General features: G+C 41.9%; 1 protein-coding gene and 1 long non-coding RNA gene across 3 annotated transcripts in view; one reads left to right on the top strand and one right to left on the bottom strand.

The window, feature by feature from the left end:
- TMEM131 (transmembrane protein 131) overlaps window positions 1-10,874 on the bottom strand; it is a 93,951-nt gene extending 83,077 nt beyond the window's left edge. For both annotated transcript variants that reach the window (XM_048325157.1, XM_048325168.1), the window contains exon 1: window positions 10,632-10,874. In XM_048325157.1, coding sequence (XP_048181114.1) covers window positions 10,632-10,797 — 166 coding nt within the window. In that variant the 5' untranslated portion in view covers window positions 10,798-10,874. The remainder of the gene's footprint in view (window positions 1-10,631) is intronic.
- A 138-nt stretch (window positions 10,875-11,012) lies between these two features.
- Window positions 11,013-17,019, top strand: LOC125336558. Its single transcript, XR_007207802.1, has 2 exons — window positions 11,013-11,161; window positions 16,835-17,019. It is a non-coding gene; the product is annotated as an uncharacterized LOC125336558 (long non-coding RNA).
- The last annotated feature ends 8,776 nt before the right edge of the window (window positions 17,020-25,795 follow it).

Here is a 25,795-nt window from a genome sequence, read left to right as displayed (position 1 = left end):
AGATTTTGTTGTGCAACACTTGTGACTTGGTTAATACCAAGTTACTGGAGAGAAGTATAGTTGGGACAGAGAAGCACACTATCTCCACTCCTCCTATGCTCACCTGGCAACACTCAAGTGTCCACTGGAAACAGCTATTAAGCCTGAGGACAAGTAAAAAAGAGTGGCCAGATAATGGTTGTTCAGCTACCATATCAAGCTTACAAATACAACAATCAAAGGCCAGGAAAAGGTAGAAAAGGCCTGATGTTAGAGCTGTAGTGTTAATGATGTGGCAGTAACACTACCTATTGATTGCTGAGCACAGCAGTCTGTTGACTTGTCATGTGGAAGCACAGACCAGCAGGAAAAAGCGGGCTGCAAGGTCTGATAAAACCAGAGAAGAAATGGGTGGAGAAGAATGGCTGAAAGTTTTGAAAGAAGATAAAATACACAGCAAAAGGAATGAAACTAAATGGGCGAATTTCAGTTTGGGGGGAACACTCCAAAATCATTAATAAGAAATTAAAGGTGCAAGTAGGCAACAGGGAAATGAAAGGCTTGCAGAAATGCAATTTAGCCACCTAAAATACCTTGGAAGCAGTTACTCCTTAGAAATAAATAAACAATCTCTTCTAGTCAGAGTCTTTTATAAACAGCTGTGATGATCTAAGCTGACACCCAGTGCAACACAGATAATGATTTCACCCAATAATTCCAAACCCTTCGGCTTAATGACAGAATATGTTATGGAAAGACATCTAATTCTACTTTGAAGATTCCAACAGCCCCTCATCACTAAGTTGCCCCCTAAGACAAATCTTCACTCAAAAATACCTCTCATTTCTACTTTGATATGCCTAGTACCCAGTCTCAACCTAAATAGGCACACCTTTGCTAAATTCAACATTAGAGCGGTTTTTTTTCACAAAACTGGTATCTTTAAAGCACAATTAATCAAATAATGCTAAATAAATAAATGTTTTATTCAGTCTCTGAGATCATTAGTCTAGTCTTTTTCCCTAGAGAAATTTCATTTAATCCAAGGAAGAATTCACAGCACTCATCAAGTACTGAAACTCTGATCAAATTTTCCCTGATGAACTGGAAGTTCATGTCAGTCTTTTCTCCATCAGATAATGATATTCAGTAGTACTGAGTGGCAGAGTGACTTCAACTGTGAAGATTCAGTCTCTGTCAATGACAACCATCTCTCCTTCAGTATCAAATGTAATCACGTTTCTCTCAAAACAAGGAATTTATTAATCTTTTGATTCTTTCGGAAGATGCAGGTCATCCAAACTATTTGGGCACTTCACGACCTAGTTAAGCTACACAAAAGGCAGATGACAAGGTATATGGTAATACAAAAGTAATTATATCATAAGACAAAAGTTACACGCATACCTTCCTTACCTTTTTATACTTAGGAGACACAACTTAGAGGGCAAGAGTAGCCTCAGTGCTTCTTAGTACACACTAGATAATGGTAATTTCTGGTACCTCTAAACTGCCCGTTGCTGGCTCCACAGATTGAAACTACGCACAGGTTCAGAATACCAAAGCAAGCACACAAGACAGAAATGGTTTCTAGTGAGGACCAAGTACTCCATGTCCTCCACTGCAAGAAAGGAATAGTCAAAAACTTCGCAACATTAAATATCCAAATCTCTCAGTATTTCCTCAGACATATCAGATGCATAGATCATTAAGTATTACTTTAATACATCTTGTATATTAACATGTAAACCACAATATTCAATGTATTGTTATATTGCCAGCAGCTGGCAAAGATGAAAACTAGTAGCTGTACTATGCTTCACATGAAAGACAGGATACGAATATGCCTGTTGAAACAAATTTTTCAAGAGAATGAACAAAAACCAGGGGACAAATAAAGCCTATGTGATCCACAATTACAGAAACAAGGAATGGTTGACAGGGTCTTGTTTCTATGATCACACTTTTTTCAGGGATGCAGCAACCCATGAAGCTTCCTGGTACAATTACAACTCTACTTCTACCTAAATTATATCTAAACTACTATTACCATAGCACTGACTTCACCACAGAGTTACATGGAAAGTCAGACTTCTCCTGTCTTGCAGATACTCCCATCAACTGCAACAAAACTATTGCAAGCTCCAACTAAGTTTTAAGATCACAGGGGAGACACAAAATACAGAGACAGGAAAACTGAGGATGGAATGGACCTTAATATGCCATCCAACTCAACCTTCTGCAGAAGTACAGCAAATGCTGAATTTGGATGATGTTGCTTAGGCTGTCATTTAGCTGGGCCTTGAAAAGCTCCAAGGTCAGAGATTCCACAACCTCTCTAGAGAACCTGTTTATACGTCTGACCATCCTCATGGTGAAATACAGACTCATTATGTCAAGCCAGAAGATCATAGCCATCCTGACCAGAAGACTGTGACAGATGGAGGAGTCAGTGATCCAGGCAAGAGCCAAGCTGAGCAGACCCACGCCTGTGCTGGGCTGCATGTCTGGGCTGGCCATCAGGCCCATGCTGCACGTACTCCGTGGCTGCAGGGGGAGCCCGGACAGCCCTCTGAAACAGAGAAGCTGCAGCTAGCTCCACCAGCTATTATGCCACCTGGGTGGCCTTGCTTTATCTGGAAGTGCAGGTGGAAGTTCCCATGTGAGCATCCTTTCTACCTGACAGCAAAAACTATGAATAGAGTACTCTTCTTGCAAGGAAATTCAGCAATAAAAACAACATGGGGTAACCTTTCTAAGGATGGGGTCTGCACAGTGTTGCACACGGACTCTTCAAAGGTCTGTTTGGTGCTGCACAATTCAGGGTTCCCAGCATCAAAACAGATCCAAGATTATCTATACTATTCTCTCTTTATATGGTTAGTTTTAATAAATAGAATTTTCAATGCTATTTTATAGTGTCCAAGTGCCTCTCTTACTCAGATCATCACAGAGCAGCATCTCCTGGCACAAAACAAACTTTCCTTGTTTCACTTTATGGCCACCGTCTCTCAGGCTTCTGCCATGCATCACCATGAGCAGTCAGGCTCCATTTTCCTCCATAAACTGGTTTGACATTGGCATGCTGCCACAAGATCCCTCCAAAACATATCTCTATGGGTCCCTCAGCCTCCATTCATAGGTCATGCACATACTGACCATCCTTGCAGACTTCCAGTGGGATGGCAGAGAGCAAAACCGAACACAGTGGTTTAGGTGTGGTCTATTAAGTGCTGAGTAAACAGGAATAATCATTTTGTTCACTCCAGTGGCTACACTCCTGTATGTTACCAGGGTACATTGCTGACTCATGTATAGCATTTCCAGGTTGTATTCCCTGCAGGTGGTTATTCTGTCCCATATAAAGGGCTTTCCATTTGTCCTTTTTGGATTTCATGAAGGTCCTGTCAGCTCATTGTTCTGTCCTGCTTAGATCTCTCCAAAATGCAGACTTGCCCTTGAGCATTCCAACTCCAGATCAGTGACAAAGATATAAAGCAGGACAGGTCCCAGAATAGAGCCACGAAGAGCTCCTTGTAGCCAGCCTCTGAGGTAGAGCATGAACCACTGCTGGGAATAAAACAAAACCATACACCCTGCAGTTTATCTAGTTGCCTGGATAGTTTTTATCATTATCTACAAATTCCACCTGTAAATGTTTGTACAGTATTTTGGTGTAAATCACTGATTCATTAAGACTTCTTCTATGTTTCTAGATGATTTCATATTTATTTACAAGCTTCGGATAGCCAGTCTTTAAACTCATTTAGCATATAACATTAGGTTTAGTTAACACTTAGTAAGAAATAGGTGTTTCAAACTACTTAAATTGGCACCATGCCTGTCTACAACTTTGTCTCCTATCATCACTCCCTCAAATGGCGATTTAATCTGTTTAACATCATATTTGCTGTGCTTCCTCACTTAAACAATTTTTAAAAAACCCAACCCTATAACCAACGGCTGTCTGGGATTTTTTAAAGTTTATGTAACTTTAAAAAGTCTGCACACATCCTACTACACAGGATCCATACAGTCCAACATAGCTCTACGTGTTCAACTGAAAAAAACCCTCAGAAAACCCTTAAGACATTGCTAAGACAAACTACTTTATGAAGAATAATTAATGGATCCATTGATAAAATAACTTTAAAAAACTAAGCATGTTGCATTAGAGTCAGCTGAACAGTTCTATTACACAACATTTTGTAGCTTCATTGTATACATAGACAGAAGGAGCTGTTACATAAGTAGTTTCATTTCCTGTACACTTCCACTAAATTTCACTCAGGTATCTCTAAAACCAGTTTGATAAAGTCAGCAAAACTCCTGTTCTCAGATGGTTCTCTGCTGCTAGCTACTCCAGGCAGCAGGAAGAGTGGTATTAAAAATGCATCTATGATAGTCTTAGTGAGAAGATCAGTCTGGTAATTGAAGAAGGAAAATCTCAAACTAGTGAGACACCTGAATTTTCTCCTCCTTTTCAGAGACTGGAATTACATGGCAATCCTTCAGCTCTTTGCTATTTCCCCATTACACCCAAGGTTTTCAAAAAGAGTGAGAGATGAACATGATCCTGGTTTAGTCCCTTTAATATTCCAGAGCAAAAGTCAATCAAGGCTGCTTATGAGAAAATGTTAAAACCCTATTTCAAAAATGTTAAATGCAAATGCTGCATCATATCCTTGCTGCAGTCAGTAAATTACTAATTATTCCATGAGGACAGTTGACAAAACAGAAATACACAACAATCCTGCATGCCATTAAAATTTTAACAGCTGCCTCTAACAAACCCAGATCTGATACAAGATTATTCTTTGCTTGTACTTATGACTAGAAATATAAACTGAAAGTATTTAGCTCTAATGGTCACTGGTTCCTTTGGTTTATCCCTATGCAAGAAGAAATTCTGCATTCTCTGTCTTGGTATAAATAATTAAAAATGCTGAAATACTAACACAAATGTTTTGAAAAACAGGAGTTATTATTTTTAAAATAACTGTAATTTAAACCAAGTTTGGTGACTCCCACAGTGTGAATGCATCAAATCAGTTGCTTTCACTGTAAGTACCAATTGTGCTCAACTTTTGGAACAACAGGATAATGCAGGCTGGAAGTGACCCTGGAGGCTCTACCCCAGTCACCTGATCAGAGAATGTCCAGTTAGAGGAGGCTGCTCAAAGTATTACTCAGTCTACTTCTAAGTACCCCCATTTATTACTGTGAAGAGTGGAAATTTAATTCAACTGCTGTCTTTTAGAGAAAAAAAAAAAGGCACTTTCTTGAGCTGCTGTTATACCCAGGTAAGTTCATGCTGTAGACTGACAAAGTCAGGGGTGCTGCATTGGACAGAAGGTACAAGCAAGAGAAATAAAAGACATCATTACAGACTTCTATTCTTGCTGAACCCACAAACACAGGAACAAACCGAACTGGTTCTAGCCTGTGCTTCAGTCACATAACTTTTACTGCTAGTTACACATGAACCACAGCAGCCACCATTCACTGTCAGACTCCCAGGTCATTTACCAAGTTTACTGTTTGAAAAGATGCTTTGAACTTACAGACTCAGTAAATCACACCATGGAACCATAACACGTATCACTTTAAGCAGCGTAAAACTGGGTAGGTTTTGAAATAAAGTGACACATAGCAAACGTCCAGGCTTTACTGCAAACAGATGAAGAAAATGTTAACATGCACAAACACGTCTGAATGACCCAAAGCAATCCATATTGCAATCATTCACAAAAAAATCACAAATGAAAGTTTTAAATAACGCAAAACCTATCGAATTCTGCAAAGTCTGGGATTTCATCATATTAGGCACCACACAAATCCATAGCAAGTTCCCTCAAGAGATGACAATTCAAGGCCCTGAACTGAGCACAGCATGCTTCAATGGACCTCTGCAGGTGAGGGGACCCCAGTCTGCTTCACATGTGCAATGTAACTGCACACCAGTGAGGGAGAAAGAGGTGTAGGGAGGGAATAGTACCCACTCTGAGATTACACTGAAGGTCATGGAGAATATGGGGTCTCAATTTCCTGTCCACTGCAGTACAATTTTTCCTTTATTTTAGTCGGAAGACTTCACAAGCAAGAGACTATTCAATCCAAGCACATGCTCAGTATTTTTATTCAGAAGAGCAAAGACACAGTGCAAACCTAATCAGCTGTCCCACACTTGTTTCAAAACCACAGTGAGACAGCATGGTCAATTTTTATCCACCGTGTTTTCCTCAGTCTTCATGATTCTGATGTGCTACTTCAACTGCTGGAGTGTTTTCAGTTTGATTGAGGTCATTCTTTCTGAATCACATTTTGATTTAAGTCAGGGTCAAAACACCAGCATAAAAGTAAACGGTGGCATGCTGTAGATTAGTTCTGACAGCAGGATATGACACACAAGCAGTGTATGTGAAGAGACTTTTTATAACATTATTTTAAACATATAAGCTTTCTCCCAATCATCTTCCAACATTAATCTACTTTTGCTATTCATGTGAAGTATCCTGGTTTGCTATTTTAGATACCAATAAAAAACAAAAAGGAAATGTTACTTGTCTGAGATTAGAAAGAATGACAAAAATGGAACCAGAACTCCAACATATCAGTGCACTGCTCTGATGACAATATCCTGCTTACACTCAGTAACTAACTTAGTTTCTAGGAAGCTAGAAGAGAATACATCAAGCATTAGGAAAAAAAAGAAAGTCTTATTTTCACTGCTCTATCTGGTATCATAATGTAGATGTTTAAGTAGAAATTTTTCCCAGATCCAGCACTAAGATGTAACTTGAAAAAATACTGTCAGGGATTGAACATAGCCTAAATATCAACCTTGCTCTATCTGCACCTGTCTTGTGAGCAGATGGGTAGGTAAGAGAACTATCAAAGTAGTCTCAAAAGGCCAAATAAAAGTCAGCTGGCCAAATAAAAGGGGATTAAAAAAAAAAAAAAAGAGTTCTATAAATTGAAGATTTAAAATATACATATATAAATAAATATAACTGTATATAAATAAGGTAGCTAACACAAAACAGTTCAGGTGAAAAACCATCCTCATGTTAGACACTTGTCTTCAAAACACTTTACTTACCATGGGGTTATGGCATTACTATGGCTTCCAGCAACCTAAAACCCAGAAGGCTGTTCTGTGTATCTCGTGTGTCCTTCCCTCCCAAAATAACCCAAAACAAAACAAACCCCAAAAACCCAAACAAAACACTAAATAAAAAGCACACCAATACAAACTGATAGCTGTCCTCAATCTATGTGGCAATACAGAATGTGATAATTACACTAGGAAATGATAAGCCTCACAAAAATCCTGAAAATCATACATATTTGCCAAAGAAACTCTAAAGCTATTTTTTGCCCCTCCTAAATAGCAAGAGGCTCTTTGAGACTGAAATTTTTTCCTGCTATGTCATTCTTTTGCAATGGTTCACAGATTTCCTAAGCAGAAAAAAAAAAAAACCAAACCAAACCATAAAATTTTACAACCTTCTCAGCCATACTCATTCCTCAGCAATACATGGGCACTGAGGACCCAGCTAGGCACAAAAAAAGAAAAGTCACATATCAGTGTTTAGTCTGAAATCAGTGTTTAAGGTTCTCTGGCTGGTTCATATGCAGTTTTCTTTGCTCTGCAGTCTGTTCAGATACCAGGTAATTTCCATAAGTTCTATTTCTCTAGCACATAGAGAGTGTACAGCAATGTCACAGTTCCTTGAGACTTTGATTTACAGCTAGAACACGCAAACAACTTAAGTTTTGCTTCTTGCTTTTAGGCAAAGTTGTTTATGTTACATTTTCCCCCCTCACACTCCTTAACTAAGATTGGGTACTCGAAACAGCCACGTCTATCTAGAATACTCCAGCATCAATCATCTTTCTACTTGTGACAGCTCCATCCATAAAGAACTGCTTGCTGGTCCTTCTTCACATGAAGCCGGCGTTATCTTCTCTCTGTCAGCCCCATCATTCCCCCAAGTCTCTCCTCATGTATATGCAAGGTAAGAGGAAAAGAGTGTCCTCCACATTCATTTTTCACTTTCTTTTGTCATACTCTGATCTGTTCGTCTCACACTATTCACCTGGCACTTGCTTCTATCAGGTTTTTTCTGTAGCAACTTCTCTGAAGTACATACTGCACTGTCTTACTACAGTCACCTTCAACTCAGCAGGGCTCAGGAGCAACAATGCACAACCTCAGCCCTAATCCCTCTCCACAGCTTCCTTCCTGCAGCTGTAATGAAAAATGTATGCCCACATTTGGGAGATGGAAAGGATATTCCTAGCTACTTCCCTGCTTCCTGATTATTATTTTTAAACAGCGTCTTACTACGTTTAACTCGACACAACCTGGTAAAATCTAAGGCACTTATGGAGAGAGCCTAAACACCCTCCCCTCCTTTCTTCTCAACTACTGTTTCATTTTGAGCTCCCACCTTGGTCTAAAGGCCCAGTGTCCAAAGCGGTCCTTCCTCTCCTGTGCTAAGTCACTACCTCTTGCAGACTGGCACTTACATTAGCTTAAGATCAGTGGGACAAGATCGCACAAGTTCCTTTAACCTTTGTCTTGCTTTAAAACTGTTGTTTGGTTTATGTTTTGTGTTGCTTTTTTTTTAATCCAGGGTTTAAACAGTCATTGCACTCAGCAAAAGGAAGACTGCAAGACAACACTTTCCAACACGTGATCCACAAATGCAGATTGCCAATGAATTCTGCTCAGGAGTCCATAAAAGATGAATAATTAAGAAAAAACCCCGACAAACATCAAAGAAATACTTATTAGTGACCTTAAATGTATCACTCAGACTACACTAAGCAACAGAATATTTGGCAAGAAAAGCACATGTCAGATATCTAAAGACTAAAAGAAACCTATGTTCTATTTGAGAAACAAATTCATCTTTTGAAAATAACAGATGCGTTGCTGGGATAAGTTTTAAGTAATAGACTGTATAAACAGAAGGAAACATTATCAGTACAAACTATTCCATTTTCTTGAAGGGCTTCAATCATATCGGTTCAAACTCTGTGAATTTAAAACTGCCTTTGTTTATTTAGGAATGCCAAGGAAGTCCATAGAGAAAAAAACCCCAGTATCTTCTTCACAAATGAACCAAACCAGACCATGGCCCCAGCCGTCACAACTCTTAGGGCATGAATCAATTCCATCATACCAGTACATGACATCACTGACAAAGCTTATAAACACATATAACTTATTACCTGTGAAGGAATGCAATCACAATCAGAGTTAAAAATAGGAATTTCTTGAGCATTTGAACTCTTTTAGTACCTCAAGACAGTACAGGCCACACTGACAAACTTACACATTCTTATCACTCTAAGGATATGGGATCATACTCACACTGTTTTCTAAACACTTCTCTACATTCTGTGTAGACAAAGTCAATTGAACAAGAGCGGCTGTGCAACAACTGATTGGGGTTTTTAATTCCCTTAATATCAACATCATCATATTTTTAAAAAGAAGCTACTAGGAAATGACTGGAATTGAGCCCTTCTTTATTAAGATATATCTACATTTTTTCTTATACATGCATTATTAGGATGTATTTCCTCCCTCAAGTCTGGTCCAGGTACATGATGAGTTCCTCACTGCTAAGCTCCTATTCCATACCCTTTTTATTCTTACTCTTTTTCTGCCTGTCAGACCTCGATCTCCTCCCTCCTCCAGTGCAGCAACTTGCCTGAAAAGCAAATTCTCCTGTCCATCTAAAGTAAATCTGTTTCACCTACTTCTGTAATACATTATATTTACCTGCTGCTTTTTAATGCTGCCACACAGCCATGCTTTCAAGCAGACTACGAGTCTGCACCTTGGAAATGCTTGAAAGCTGTTCTCAGCAATGCTACACATTATGCTTAGGTGTTTCGCTCGGGGCTTTTTTTCCTTGCTAAACCACAATGAAAGGACTTCATGCCAAAATCACAGACACTACAAGTTAGGGAAAGTCAGACAGGGACTTTATAAAGTTTGGAGAAGACGCCATCGACCCCGCAAAGGCTCCGGACACCTGTCAAAAGTTCGGGGAGGAGAAGGGGTGTCCCACTGCCACTTGGTGAGGGATCAAAATCCAAGCCATGCAAAAGCGTGCATTTCTGCCCTTTCTCACGCAGCTTCGCCCGTCTGTTTGGCTTGGCTTCGTCTCCTGCTGGAAGCCTGCCGCAGGGAAACCAGCTCAACGCGAGAAAACCTTGTATTTTATTTATTTATTTATTTCCCTTTCCCCTGTTTAAAGGGCAGCTCCAGCTCCATCCTCATCCCCGCCGCTGCCAGGGAGGAGAAACCCCCGCGAAACGTCAGCGACACACACATACACACACGGACACAGACACACACTCGCTCCTCGGCAGCCGCGCTGGCGGGGCGGGGGAGGCAGCGCCGCGACTCCCCGCACACCCAGGGCAGCGGGCGCCGGCGGGATGCGGGAGCCGGCGGGATGCGGGATAAGGGGCGGCGACCCCGGCCTCCCCAGCCGCCCCCCCACCTCGCCGTCGTCGCCGGGGAGCGGGCGCGGGCCGCGGCCGCCAACGGCCCCACCGCCATCGGAGGAAGAAGAGGAAGAGCGGGGGAAGGAGGACAAGAAAGGGAAGGGAAATCTGGGTCTCACCTTCCTTCTCGGCCCGGGCCGTGTGGAGGAGCAGCGCCAGCGCGAAGCGCAGCGCCGCGCCCCGCCAGGCGGCCGCCCAGCCGCCGGCGCGGGGGAAGGGGCAGCTGCCGGGGGAGCAGCGGGGGCAGCGGGGGGAGCAGCGGGGGCAGCCGGGCGCCGCCGTCATCGCGCTGCCGCTGCCGCCGCCGCCGCCGCCGCCGCGGGTCCACGGAGCGTCCGCGTCTGTCTCCGGCCGGGCCCCGGCGCGCGCGCGGAGGAGCTCGGGGAGGGGCGGGGCGGACACCCCCGCGAGCGCGCGCTGCGGCTCCTGACGCGCGTGTCACGGGCCGCCACGCCCCCTGGCGAGGCCACGCCCCGGCCGCGCGGGGAGGTGCCATTTTACGTGCGGGGGAGCTGTTCTTCCGCTCGCCCGCCTGCTCTGGGCGTAAGGCTGCCGACTAGGTCGCTTTGGTTTAATTTTTTTTTTTTCTGTTTTTTTTCCGCTTTCCAGAATGTGATTTTAGATCTTCTGTAAGCGCCGGCTACTCGAGGTGGGGTCACTCCGCCTCGGTAGCGCTCTTTTCTCCCCGTCTCTGGGAGGGCCGAGGGACGCTGTGGTTTCCCTGCGGAGGCTGCCGGGGCTTCTCCCAGCCGCGTCCAAGATGGCGGCGGGTGGGCAGTTCCCTCTGTGCGCGGCGCCCCGCGGCCTTGCTGGGGAGACGGGGACGTTTCTCTCCGGTGTTCCTGTTCTTTTCCCGTGTCTTATCTTCCCTGCTAGAGGCCTGGAGTGTTGTGCAGCAGGGGTGTCGATAGCCGTCACCCTGAGGGAATCCCCGCCACCCCAGCTGCTGGGCTGGGCCGGGCCGGGCCGGTCCGGTCCTCTCGGCACAGCACTCTCAGCCGCAGTAGAACCGGAGGACAGGGAGGTTTTGCATGCCTGAGGCGCGGTGGAGCCCTGTGCTGGAGCCAGGGCGTGACACCACGCGTCTGCCACTGTTGAGGGAAGACGTGTACCTGTCACTGTCTGTTCAGGTGACATGCGTGGCCATGAGGCCTTTGGGAACCCATGAGGTGAATTTGCAGTGGGGGAGAAGGCACCTTATATATATGAGGTTGGTGTCTGTCAAGCGGAGGTTACACTGGGAAATGGGTCCGTGGAACCAGTGCTGACAGAAGCTATTACACCAGGTGTGCCATGTGGCGACGCTCCCAGTAAGGGATGGGAACTGGTTATTGTCTGTCCAAGACTAATAGTCCCAAAGTTATCTTGGATAAAGCGTGGGAAGGAGAAGTCTGTAGTAAAGTCTGTTCACTGAAGAACTGCCTTAGCTTTTTAGAATAAAAAAGCTGTATGCACCCACGTGCCATTCTTAACTGCTCATTTCACCACCTGATTAACACGTCACGCTGGGTTTGAAGCGGTTGAACAGATCATTGAGTTTCATCTGTCACAACAACATAACAGATCTTGGTGGTGTAATAGATCCAGAGCCTCTAAGGGACTGACTAACAGCCTAACTAAAAACAGTAACGTTTGTTATGGCTCTTACACAGTCGTTCTTTATTGTTAGAACTCCCCAAAGACACCTTGAAAGTCTGGATATGGTTGTTTTGTTGAACTATGGCCACAGCATCAACGAGGTTTATTTTCAAGGGAGAAATGGAAAGTTAGGAGTACTGGGTCGAAACCTTTCTCAGCAATAGTGGCTATTTCCAGAAGATGTGAGGAGGAACCAAAGGCTTCTGTGTAATTACTAATTTTTCAAAGTTGCATAATCTTTTGACTACCGCACTGAAAATGCGTATATACAAATCAATGATTTATGAGCTTGAGTCTCTGTTCATAGTTTTCAGAACCACCCAAACCACAGTAAATATAAAGCTTGATCACTGCTGTGCACAGAAGCCCACATATTGACTTCTGTGGGGGTTAGGTATGTACATCAAAGAGCACGATCAAACCTAAGCACTCAGAAAGACAAACAGCAGTTGGTGGTGCTTTCTTGTTACAGTGGACCCTGTATGATCTTGATTTTACCTTCTAACTGGGCTTCTGCTGTATGCTCATTACTCTTCTGGAAAAAGAAGTCAGCTATTTTCTATTTCTCGTATTTCAAATTCAGTATTGCACAACCAAGCAGCCAGACTTTCTCGTAATTCATGCTGTAGAGCATCCTACCCATTAAAATGAATGGGAACTCTAATGAAACTAAGATGTAAGCATGGCAAAATCTGCCTTGGAGTAAAAATGGAAATGCCAACTGTGCTATTAAAAAAAAAAAAGGTCATGATATAAATGAGAGAAGAACTATGAGTCCTACTGTTGTGGTATCTGTGAATCTTTAACCTTACAGCATTAAAATATGGGCAGTTTTTATTTGTGCTAAATACAGAATGTCTTTTGAAAAAGATATTATGAGTAGAAAACAAACAGCTCACAGTACGTATTCTCCCTTTCATCTTTGTCCAGGACTCCCACTGTTTTCTGTGCAGAAAAAAACAATACAATATGGTCCAATGTCTGTAAATGATAAAGCAAGAAAGCATTCCATTAATTTATTTCTGCTTTAATCTGGGTTATATTACTTCATACATATTTGAGACTCTTCAAGTTGCTTTGTTTATACATGCAGTGCGTATAAATATTAACATTTGGATACTGCAGTATTGCTTGAATGTGTTGAACAGTTTTTAAAAAACAATTTCTATACTGGAAAAAAAAGCTTCTTATAATAAACCATGACAAGACATAGAATATAGTTCTTATGGAAATGTATTTGTGTCCATAAACAGAAATTATATAAATATTTAGACACTAAAATTCAACAGCTGACTCATCAGATGAAGAAATGCCCTGTTCTACAGTAGAACACATCAGAAAGACTTTCTGATTCCTGCAGCCATTGTCAGTTTTGCTAGCATGACTGCTAGCACAGAGTAAACTTAATAGTGGAAGAGTATGGTGGTCGGTCCACCCTCAGTGAAAAGGTGTGTACCTAAAGCCTGCTACATTTACTGAGCTGTGGTGGTTTAAAATATTCCTCCTAAGCATACCAAAGTGCTGGCATTCAATTATCATGTAAGATACCTTTGTTGATAGTTCATAGTCTTTTTTTTTTCTGGGCAAGGAACCAGAACTGCTAAAATATAGATGTGTGTTTTCTGCCACCTTGATAGGGAGCCAGAAATTTTGGGGAGAGTGACAGTCTGGTTAGTTAGAAGCTGTAACATCTTCAACTGCTTCAGTTAGCTAGAGATTATCTGACAGACTCCAAAAGCAATAATCCATTGGTTGAACCACCTTGTCTCTCCTGCAGGGAGTTACCTCTTCTGTGGGACATGGATCAAATCCAAGTGATGTTACACTCAAAACAAATGAGAAATTTTTGTGGAGTCCATGTCTCAGGATCTGAGAGCACATGAACTCTCTTAAATCAGCATTGAGATTTCTGTCCTGAATGTGCCTCAAGTTACTTTCTTTTTGCTTTTGCCAAATCTTGTACTTTGTGAATTGGTAGAAGATAAACCAAGCAAAGGAAAAAATGGAGATAAGAGGAGGCTGTTGTGTAATCCAATCAATTTTTCTGCTAGTACAGACTTCCTCCTAGTAGCTTGTTTGTTAGTATGTTTCAAATTATGTTTTAAATTACTTTAAAAATTCCTCTGAAAAGTTTGCAAAGGCTCTACTCTTCACTGCCAACAAGATTTTCTGATATTCAGTCTTTCCCTGCCCTCTTTTCATTTATTCCTACTTGTTCCCATATGTATAAGTCCAAGTATTTCCTTTCCATCCTTAAGGTTTGCATTACTTAAGCATTTGCTGGCTGGAGACATGCCTCCATCTACCTCTGCTTTAACAAAACTGGATGTATTAAGCTCTTTTAACCTTTCTCTATAAAACCACTCTTCCAGATAATGCTTATTGCCGTTCCTTAGATTGCTTCATTTGCCTCAATGTTATGATGGATGACAGAGAAACAATGCGCATACTGCTACTGAGTCAGCTAGGGAAAAATTGTCCTTTTGGAAATGTTTCAATAAGCTTGAGCTGCCAAAACGACTTTGCATCATTTCAGTGCTCTGCATCACTTGGTTATGTTTTTGAGCACCCTAAAGCAGGGTTTACTAGCCCATGGATCTGTAGTGTGTCTTTTACTTGCCAATACTGGACCTGTGTGCTGAAGGCAGCCCTGCATTAAGGACCAGTGGCTCAGGACTCCTCCACTGCTTCATTTTCCATGCTAGCTTCAAGTCATTGGAGGGCTTTATTTCCAATGGTGGTGGTGGTGTGAAACTTGTGCATGAAGAAAACAGAGGAGATATGATATATTGGGATTTTAATATTCAGGATTGTCTACAAGAATTATTTTCAGTGAACCCTTCTTTTTACTCAATGATTTTATTTTCTATATAAACAGTGGTAAATGGGGGGAGGTTATTATTTGTTCTGCTTCCATTTTCTGTTTGCTTAATCACTCATATGATCATGCACCTAAATTAAAATCCAAGGTATGTCATATGATTTTTGTTAATCCCATGAGAAAAAAATTCCCTAGTTTCTTTAAAAATTTTACATTTTAGGAGTTAAATGTAATGATCCAGAAGTTAATTTCTTGGAGAAGGGGATGATAGCCTTCTGATAGGGCTCATAATCTAATACACACTTGCCCAATGAGAGCCCACTTTCAGCTTTGCCTTGATAAAAGCCATTACAGTCTGTGTGATTTTGGTTTGCCACATCTCTCTAATAAAAGAAATGATGCAATATTTTGCTGGTAATAGTGCTAGCTGTAGTATCACCGTGGTGAACTGGGATGTGAACTGTTGCTGTGGATACACACCTGGAAATGAAACAAGCATTTATTTGACCACCAGTTCATGTTTCCATACTGTTACATCAGTGTCTTTCAAATGCCATGTCATTGTCCCTCTCTCCTGTTGTGATCCTGGCATGAGGCACAGTGGGCCAGGCAGATATGGGATGACCTAATTAGTTATGTCTGGCATATAGGTTTGATATATAAAAAGGTGGGGGCATGGAGGAGGCTGGCTAGAAAGGGGTGTTGTGTGGCTGTAGTACAGTGACTGTTACTTGACCTAATGCATTTGCAGTGTCCTCATGCCCTATCCCATGCAGTGCTGTGCACTGGGTCATAGTGTATATGGGAGATAGAACACAAAGGGCTCTATTCCACCTGAAAATCTGGAGTAGCAGAAGACTTCAAAACTGGGTTAGCTTTGTTTGTAAGAGTACTGTCAGTGAAGGGAACTACTCCTGTTTGACTGTGTGTTTGTTAGATGCCTTGCTAGTATGCTCCAGACTTTCCAGATTCATTCCCCAGGGGTGCAGCAATACAGTCCCATTTGCTGTCAGCACAGTATTATTGCCTCCCCCAATGTTTGGCAGCCACAATTTCAGGTGTAGTGGATAGGTATTTTGGTGTGACTGCAAGGTCTGTGATATTTACTCCACCCATACTCCACACTGATTCACCAGAGCTGGAACTTTCTAACGCAGTCCTCCTCTCTATCATAGTCTGGTAGAAATCCAAGACTGCTGACATGGTATCATAGTATGGTACCCACAGAATCATGCTAGATAGCTGCTAATTCTATGGTAAATCCTGTGTATTGAATTTTCTGCCACAAGAGCAGGCATCTCATGCTAAAACATCCATGACTGTAGAAGTAATCTACTGATGCAGTAGAAAAACAGAGAAAGGAGAAAGAAATAGAAAAGAAATGGGCCTGAACAGAATGTGCATGAACCAAATATCTTGTTCAGCCCAAAGATACACAGGACTGCATCCTTAAGTTCCTAAAGCTTTTCTGAGTGTTGAAACTTCACTGGAAACCTGTTTTTTCAATTAAATTGGATTCTGCCAAAATAGCGATACACTCAGCTGTTTGCTATCTTTTCTGATAAGCACATCCAACAGCATTGCAATGATGTGCCAGTGCCAAAGGGTTTCTGTGCTTGGGTGAAAAGATGCTAGATAATACTCAGACTGAAGTGCAACTCATTTTCATGGAAAGTTTGAAATCACCGACACACTTGATCATTTATCCAGTTGCCTCCATGCAGATTCAGAAGCTCGGCCACAGACACCTCCATCTGAGATTCCTGGCCAGTGTTTATCAGTCCCAGATTACCTGCCAATGCTCATGGAACCTGTATCATAGGAGGGCGTTTTTTATGAGGTACTGTTGATTTCAATTTACAGGTTGAACAAAACAATAGATGAAGCGTGCAAAGAGGGCACACATCAAATGCTGTGGATTCCGGTTGCTGCCTGGGCCCCTCATCCTCAAAGGAGACTGAAGTCAGAGACACCTGCACATGAAGATTACCTTGCAGGATGAGACAGGAAGAAATTCTAATTTGATTAAATGCCTTAAAAATTGAAAATGGTTCAATCTGATTTTTACTGCTTTCTGTGCATGTGGTGCATCTTCTGCTCTGTGTTTTTAAAGTCTCACTTCTGGAGGAGCTTGAGTTTGATGATTACCTCATTCTCACTGCCCTCTAGACAACACTAAATATTTTCTCCATCTTAACTGAGTCATATGCTCTATGATAGGAAGTATAAATAAGGGGATGTGTGGACTTTCCTGTCCTTTCAGGTAGCCTAGGCTATCATTAGTACTGGCATTCTGTGTACAGGCTCTGAGATACGCACTTCCCTTTTGCTCTGCTGTTGTCTCTTTCATTTCTGTTTCTGGGTTGGATTGTATAAATGATGGCTCTTCACTCTTGTTTGACTTCCTCTCTGCTGCTGTGGGTAAGCCTCTCTTTCACTTCTGCATGTTATAATTTAAAAAAAAAAAAAGAGAGAGACCAAAGGCTAGGGTAGACTCTCACGGTATGGTCTTGTAGGTTTGGAAAGACCTTCCCTGAAATTTTGTTGATGTGAACTGATTGACATCACTTTAACATGTCTCCAAGTGCTTATTATCTCATCTCTCACACTGGGAAATAAAGGCTTCCAAGAAGCACTACAGAGATATTTATGGGTGAGGGTTAGCCCCAGTACAGCCCCAGTATGAACATTCAAGGCTCTATTCCCTCAGCTTCCGTGTTTGTTTGTGATCTCTTCACCTTTTAAAGTGTGCTGTGTATAGCCTTTTTGTGCTATAAGGCTCCAAGGAAAAGAGTGAGGTCTGAGGAGATGGGGTGTAGAGCTCATGAGTGTTGTGTCCTCCATTGCACCCTTCAGAGGAGACACCAGGCAGGGCAGGAAAAAAAGGGGCAGAAAAAGAGAGAAGAGGCACCAACTGAGCAGGACAGGACTAACATAGTTCCTGCAAGACACTTCAGTAACAGCATGGGGCTGAGCAAATGGGCTATAGCCAGTACTGCAGGAATTTGCTGCAGTTCCAAGTGCCAGCTCATCCTAACTGGGCTAGCATGTTTTACTCTCCTGCAAAATTCTATCTAGTGTCTATCAAATCCCAGTCTGCATAAGCTGAAATATGGCTGAGTATGAGACATCCCAGTCTTTACACAGCAGAGTACAAAAAGATTCGAAAGATGAAGTGCTGCCTTGGATGAGGAGCTGTGGTTGGTTGGAGGGCCAAGGAAGCCTGGGTTGAGTCTCCTGCATAACTAGTTAATTTTTTTGGAAGAAATTTGTTTTTAATAAGAACCTGCTGCTCTTCTTCCAGGTGCTACTTTCCCATCAAGCAACACAAGAGCTGTCAGCTTTGCCTGTCCAAACTGAGGCATAGACGTCTGGGCACGCATCAGGGTGGAGGTGGAATTTAATCTAACAGAGAGAACTGAGAACCCAGAGAAAACAGCATTTTGGAACTGATGTTCTCTCTGGAATATTGAAAGACCTTATACATACCTCAGGGATTGTATCTGTATGGATGGGTGTGGAGACCTGCTTGCCTGCTCTTATACTTTGAGCTACCAGGCTGCAGGCCAGCTCTGATATGAAAACTGAAACCGTGGCGATGTGACACTGTGTGTGCATTCACCATAACTGTTCTCTCTGCAGGACTTACCAACGGCTCTGAGCTCTTGGTTAGTGCAGCTACCTGATACCCAGACCAGTCTGGCTAACATCCAGCTGGCTCAGACCATAAGCAACTGCATGCACCACCCTGCATGGGCACTTTTGCTTAGTTGCAGTAGTCAGTTCCCACAATGGCAATGCAGCAGTTGTACACAGACACAGAGTGAATTGCTAGTCACTGCAGTGGAAGCAAACTCTTCCTTGTGACAACAATACTCTTGGTATATCATTTCATATTTCATAGTACATAATCCTGGATTGTTCAAGTAAGATGTAAAAATGGCAATATATTGAAACCAAAGAAAAAAAATTGAAACCAGAGCAACTCTAAACTGACATTTTTAAAATTTCTTTGAAATGAAATTAAGCTTTTCAAAGACAAATGGGTTTCTTGTGGCTCCAAAAGAAACAGTCAGCAATAAAATCCAGACTTACTTGTGTGTAAATGATTTAGGTGGCAAGTGGGGAGGAGATGGTCATAGAGGGCTGAGCTGAAGAAAGTACATTTGCAAGTTCTTGAAAAACCCACGTAGGAGAGAGTTCCGCAGAAAAACGGAATAGTATGACTCAATCCAGATAAGGTTTTCCACAGGGAATAAAAGACAAAACCTTTGATCTAGGTTGCTGTGATAGAAAATTGAGTAATAAATAATGGTTCTGTTAATGTCTTAATCATAGCTTATACGTGATGTTCTCTTGCCAATATTCCTTTGCTTCTCATTGTACTTTGACACAACGCGATTGCAGGAGTGTATCAAGTAAACTCAATAGCTCTTCCAGAGGAGGCCTGTCTCCTTGTAGCCCACCAAAGCTGGACGTATCAGAAGAAAGGGACTAGATGAAAAGCAGCCAAGGGGACTTCCTGGCTGGGGATTGTGTAGCCAGCCATCAGCCTACTTTCATGGAAATGCTAGTAAGGGAAGCATCCCCAGGGAACCATTTGGGCAAACAATGACAGATGGATCTGGGGAGTCAAACGTCTTGCTTGAGCAACATCTGCTGGTGTTGGAAGTATCCAGAAAGCCACACTACACTTAAAAATGAAACAAATCTTCAAGAAGAAGAAGAGCAAACCAAGATAAATTAGCTGTAATAACCTGCACTTTAACCATCATCCTGTATGAAAAAGTTGCATAGCAGAAGTCAGGCCAAGTAGAAAGCAGAGATCATTCAGTATCATAATCAAGCCTAAGCCAAATAAGGGCTGGCCATATCCCAGACTTCCAGGTATTAAACTCTCAATCCTGCTCAAAACATGGTTATTTACATGCTAGTTATTTACATTCTAGTTCACCTGCACATTGCTCCTAAAGTATGGGGAAAGCAAAACACTTAAAAATTTTGGTAAATGAAGCTTTCAGTAGTGAAGCTTTGTTAGATTTTTGTGTTGTTTGTGAGTCTTGTATCTTTTTAAAGCCAGAAAACTGAGATACAGAATGGTTACACTGATCAAAAAGCAGGAAGAGAGGGCACCAAGGCTTTGAATAGAAAACATATAAATTCATAAGAAAAGGTATGAGGAAGCATATTTTTGAAACTATTATCCCTAATAAAAAACCAACAAAACCTAGTGCTGCAGTGAAATTATGTGAAATTCTCACACCTGTTACTACATTTCACCTAGCATATTGATCTAATGACTGAGCAGGCTGTAGACTTTTGCTCAAAGATCGTAAAGACACAGTACCCTGCTCCAAGATGAAAAAGCTCTGTGTCTGCACATAGCAGATTAAGGCTGGTTCCATTAGTGTCAGAAACACCTCTGTACTGTTTTATTCACTTTTACAGATACAATTGTCAATAATTACTTGGCCTTCTGTTTAAACAGGGAGACACCTGGTCATTGATGAATGAGTTGGTACCTTAGTGGCTTAATGTATAGGAAGCTGTTTAAGTTTCTGGAGGACAAGTGAAAACTGAGTTATTTATAGTTTAACCTTTCATTTCTTTTCATGCTTCATATCTTTGAAACCAATGTCATTTTTAGCTGTCAAAATACAGAGGCACCAGTTTCATTTTTGCAAACCTACATATTTAAAGAAGGATGTTTAAACAGTGCTGGCAACTTTGTATTTCTAAATGTTAGTGTTCTGGTTTTCATCTAAATAAAGGAAGCAGGATTTGCAGTTGAAATATAAGTTTGTAAGCACAAAAAATACAGTTGGGAAAAATATGTGGAGAAAAAAGCGCCAATTAAAAATATCTGTGTTAAAATTGGACTGTAATGACTGCTGCAATATTGCTGTTACCGATGCAGTCGCTGTAAAAAGCAGAGTGCCAGGGCCAAGTACAGAAGCAAGAGGAATTAACTTTTAGCTACTCCAGCAGGGCAGAGCCCTGTGAATCACACTAGGAAGCCCAGATCAAATCCTCTTGTGTAAACATCATTCGGGGCTGGCTCTAATCCTCCATGCACCCTAGGAGGACTGCTGATGTGGCATTCTCCAAACACACATTTGCTTTGCGTAATTGTGGGCAGTTGCTCTTGTGTGCAGGAGGCCTAAGTGTGAGCCTTCGTATCGTCTGCTCAGGGGGAGCAAAAATAGATGGGGGAAGGCAAATTCTGTACGTGGCTGTAGGCTCCCAGGGCCACCCCATACACCCTCTTGTTGTCACTGTCCTCCTCAGACATAGGATATCCTCCCCCCAGCACACCACCATCTCATGCCTGAGTCCAAGCCCTTGAAGAGCCAGGTGGCCTGTCCCAGTCCTACGTCCTCCTGGCTCTCCAGTCCTGTCACTGGTGTCCCCCTGCTTTTCGCTGCAGTTGTCCGCTTCAGTGAAGAATGCTGAGGACCCATCTCCTGTTTAGCATCAATGTTTAACTTGCTGAATCAGGACTCCATGTAATGATTCAGACCTGGTTTCTGGTGACTAATGCTGGGCACTCCCTTCCTCCTAGGCAGCAGTAGCTCCTCAGTGCTCCCAAACTCTGTTCAACCAGCCAGCTACAGGACTAGAGGCCAGATGTTCTGCTTACTCCCGCTAAACAAGTGGTGGCTGTTTTTTATGTATACAGCAGTGTCAATTTTTAGTCTGAACTTAATTTTTTTTCTTTTCAATCTGTGTGGTTATATGATCAAAAAGTATAATCCCTGCAGACACAGGTCCTATAGTTGACAGAACTGATTTTCTTGAAGAAAGTCTGGGTGGGGTACTGTGAAACTGTTGGTGTTCTTCTCACTCAGCTGGGATCAAATGTGAAATAAAGCAAATACCTTACCATGAAGACCTTATTATAGGCATGGTTTTATCTATGTAAATCTTTCTTCTTCCAGGTTATTTTATCATTCACACATAGAACTTTAAGACTTAGAGGAGCACTGAGTAAAAGCTCTGGCACATCTTCCATTTTCTTCTCCTCACCCATCAAACACAAAAAGTGTGATATAATACAAACACAGCAATTTCCCACAGAGACGACCATACAGCATCACAGCCAGGTACTTTCTGCAACATTTCCCTATTTCGTTCAGCAAGAATTTGAAAGCATTATCAGTTTGATCACTGTTGTGATTTCTGTGGTTGAAGGAAGCTCACCAGTCCTCACAGGCTCCAGTGTGGGAATGCCTGCTCATGCTGGGGGGATATCCTGAATTCCTGATTCTAGATTATTGGTGAGACAAAAATGTTTGTTCTATCAGCCAGGCCCATCCATCCTGTGCAATTTGTCTCTTCAAGGTTTCAGTGCAGAAACCAATGACATCCCCTGAGAGTTAAGCCTTCTTAACTAATCATCTAAAACAGCTTCAGAGACCTTTTGGCTTGGTCTGGATCTCCCTCCTATGCGTTTTCCTGAATGTGATCAGTTTTCGTCTCTTAAATTAGGTAATTTCTCATCCTCTGAAATATCTCTGGTATACGCATGAATATGAAAGGTACTTTGCAGATCTTACAGTGGTCTGTGCTCTGTCTTAATTTGTCAATGTCAGTGTAACTGGATGATGCAGACTCCCAGTCAAAACCAATAATACATTCAGCTCTTGACTGCAGGAAAGTTTGCTGCTATTTTGAATTACATTTCTTATAGCTATTGCAAAGCTTTCTCTCAGTTGTCTGTGAAGCAGCTGAGTAGATTTTTTTAATAGTTCCAGCATGGGAAGTTCAAGATGATGTAGATGTGGTCAGGCCATTTTCCACCACCCAATACCTCACAGATATCCATTATGACAAGAAAAAAAAAAAGCAAAGGCACATTGTGGTATATCACCTGATACTACACCCAGTTGCATGCTCAAATCCTTGCAAATTTAAGGTAAATGACTTGTATTAGAGCAATGACTTCTATTCTTTGTCATCTGTGAATATTTCCTTAATACCTATTCAAAGTGGGATGTTTCACAATTCTTTGCCATGACATGCTGTGAAATATTTGGCTGTTGTCTTTAGAATCTGGTAATGCCAATCACATTTTTGTTCTTACTTGGAGCCCAACTTTTGATGCCACATGAGGCAGCATCCTGACAAGGAGAAAACCTAATGGAACAGCTGTAGTTTCAAATACTCCAACAGGTTCACTTAGGCATACTATTACACAATGACCTAGTTTAGGTCTGTCATGGGGAGCAATTAATCTTTGTCACTCCATACTCATTCTAGAAGCACCTGAAGCCCAAAGAACTCCCCGGAGCAACATCTCTTCCTGTCAGATTTCTGTGCAGGGGTTCAGTTCTGCTCCAGAGCACATTTACTCGCTTCCGTAGCCCAGAACACCTTCAGGGTCCCTAGATGAAGGCAACTCTCAGTACAAAAGCAATAGAAATACTGATCACAAAACACAATCCACTGAGTTTTCACACCCCCAAAGTTGATGGGAGATGAATTTCTTTTGAACTCTGCATCGGCCAGTCATTAGTAGCTCCCAGTGTTATTCAGGCAGTACACTTTCTTCCCCCTCAGACTTCTAAATATTTTCCATGGATCATATTTTCACCAAATCACAACTCTTTTCAGGTGTTGATTTCTGCACAGAGCAGCAGGTGCCTGGATGGCTCTTCACACTTGTTCCTCTGGTTGTTGGGTGCTGACACCTCTGCAGCTCCTGCTTTTCTGGATGAGGCTTCCCTCTATATGGGCAACTCCACCTCCTTTGGCTTTTGTCTCTGCATCATCTGCAAATACCATCTGGCCTGGGGGGCCCCTAAAACAGCTTCTTTCACCTGACCCATGGGATGCCTATGAATGCATTGCAGTTGGGCCTCCTCCAACTCCTTAGTCACTTCACTAGAAATGTTTCCTTGAAATGCTGCATCTGGTCTAAATGACTCACCCCGAGGCTGGGAATTCACAGCTGATACCTTTAGAAAACCACCCTAAATTTCTGTCTCAGTGTTTATAACTCGTTGCTAACCTGTCCATGGAGTTAGCTTCTGCAACTAACAAACTATGAGTTGCTTTTGTGCAAACTCTTTACAAAGTAAATGTTAAAACAAAAGTTTCTAATAGTCTCCCCTTGGGCACACAATCTCCCTGTATTACTCATTCCAAATTCAATACACAAAGTTCTGCCTCATAAAAACTATCTTCTGACCAGAAGAGAGAAATCCCCAGCAAAGCTTCCTCAATGCAAGTAACCCCCTCTGTGGAGGTTGCCCTTCTGCTGCTTTTTGGTTTGCTGTTCAGTCACAATTTCCAAGGAGCCATATTTCTGCTTTTTTCTCTCCTGCACATCAAGGAAAGATTTATAAGACTCTGCTTTGCAAGATGCACAGCCTACACATGAAAATTTTTGACAAAAGCTTTTGGCCTTGACATGCTGTCAAGATGCCGTTCTCCTTTCTTTTTCCCTTTAGCTCAGTGACTGGAAAGCCCTCCTACTCAAGGCCAACGAATTTCTCTTTAGAAGGGTTTTTTTCTGTTTTGAGCCCCCTGCATAAATCCAAAGTACACAATGGCTACCAGGGAAAGGCCCAGCATGGAGAGCAGCAGTGCCCTCCTTTACTGCCTCTGGCTCAGAGGCAGCAATTACACTATAAAGCTGCATAGCGTGTTATTAATAAAATACTGCACCATCTTTTGGAGGAAGTGCTGTCTGGCCTAATATTTTTAAACTACTTATTCCCTCACCTGTCTCAGAGAGAGCAGGCACTGGGTGTTGCAACTTGGAGGCAACTGAGTTGCTAAAAAGGTAATGGTTGAGTTAAAGACTTGCTCAGGTTTTTGCAGAGGAAGGCTTAAGTTACATCAGGGCAATGATGGGAGACTTACAAGACTCTCCTAAACCTGAATCTGGCCCTTGAACTGGGAGAATCCTACAGAGTCCTGCTTTTAGGTGACCAGGCTTGCTGCTAATACGCTTTTCTTGGTAGATAAACAGCAACTAAGGCAAACTGTCTTATTCTCTTAATTAGAGTGAAAGAATATTGACTCATACCTCTGCCAATTTGTTTGCTGTGTGGTCAAAAATTTGTAAGGTGATCTAAGGCACTGATTCAGTGGGTTACCAATGCCTTTGCAATAAAGTATTTGTTTAAGTTTTTGTCTCAAGTAAAATAGATGTTATGAAGATTAACATTAGAATTGTACATAATGGAGTTTTTGCTCTCGTTTTTTACTTCTTCATGGAAAAGAAAGGCCTAGAAAAATTTCTTATTGTGGCAGTAAAATATCACTTAACTTTCTAGGCTCTTTATTGTAGAATGACTTCCATGTAGCGCTATGGCTGACGTGTAAAGATGATCACCATTATTTTATTTTTTCTGTGACTCACTGAACATAAGTCCACATTCATTCAGACTTTGTAGAGCAGAATGATGGGTGGGAAAATTATAGTTACCAGGCAAATTAATATTTTAGTTCAGTCAATTTGTGTTGTGTATCTAGTTCTAGAATAAAATGCAGACATTTGAGACAAAAATCTTGTTTGAGGCCCATGGCTTTTGATCTAAGATTTGTAGGCAGCAGACAGACTTTTTATTCCTTTGTGTCTATGGGAGAACTAGAGTTATTAATGCTGGTAAAATAACAGCTGCTGAATGTTATTTCCATATGATCTAGCAATTATAGCACATGCCATCACCTGATAACTCAGTTGTTCTCTTTTACAGTTCTCACTGTGATGGTTTCAGATATTTAAATCCTTTATACTTCTCCCAGTGTATCAGATGACTCCAAACAGTCAGTGTGGTCCAATAGGCCCTTTGCAGAAGGCTCTGCTTTTTTTCT

This window comes from Corvus hawaiiensis, chromosome 2 (assembly GCF_020740725.1).
Source record: "Corvus hawaiiensis isolate bCorHaw1 chromosome 2, bCorHaw1.pri.cur, whole genome shotgun sequence".
NCBI classification, from domain to species: Eukaryota; Metazoa; Chordata; class Aves; order Passeriformes; family Corvidae; genus Corvus; species Corvus hawaiiensis.
This window is presented reverse-complemented; position numbering and strand designations above follow the sequence as displayed.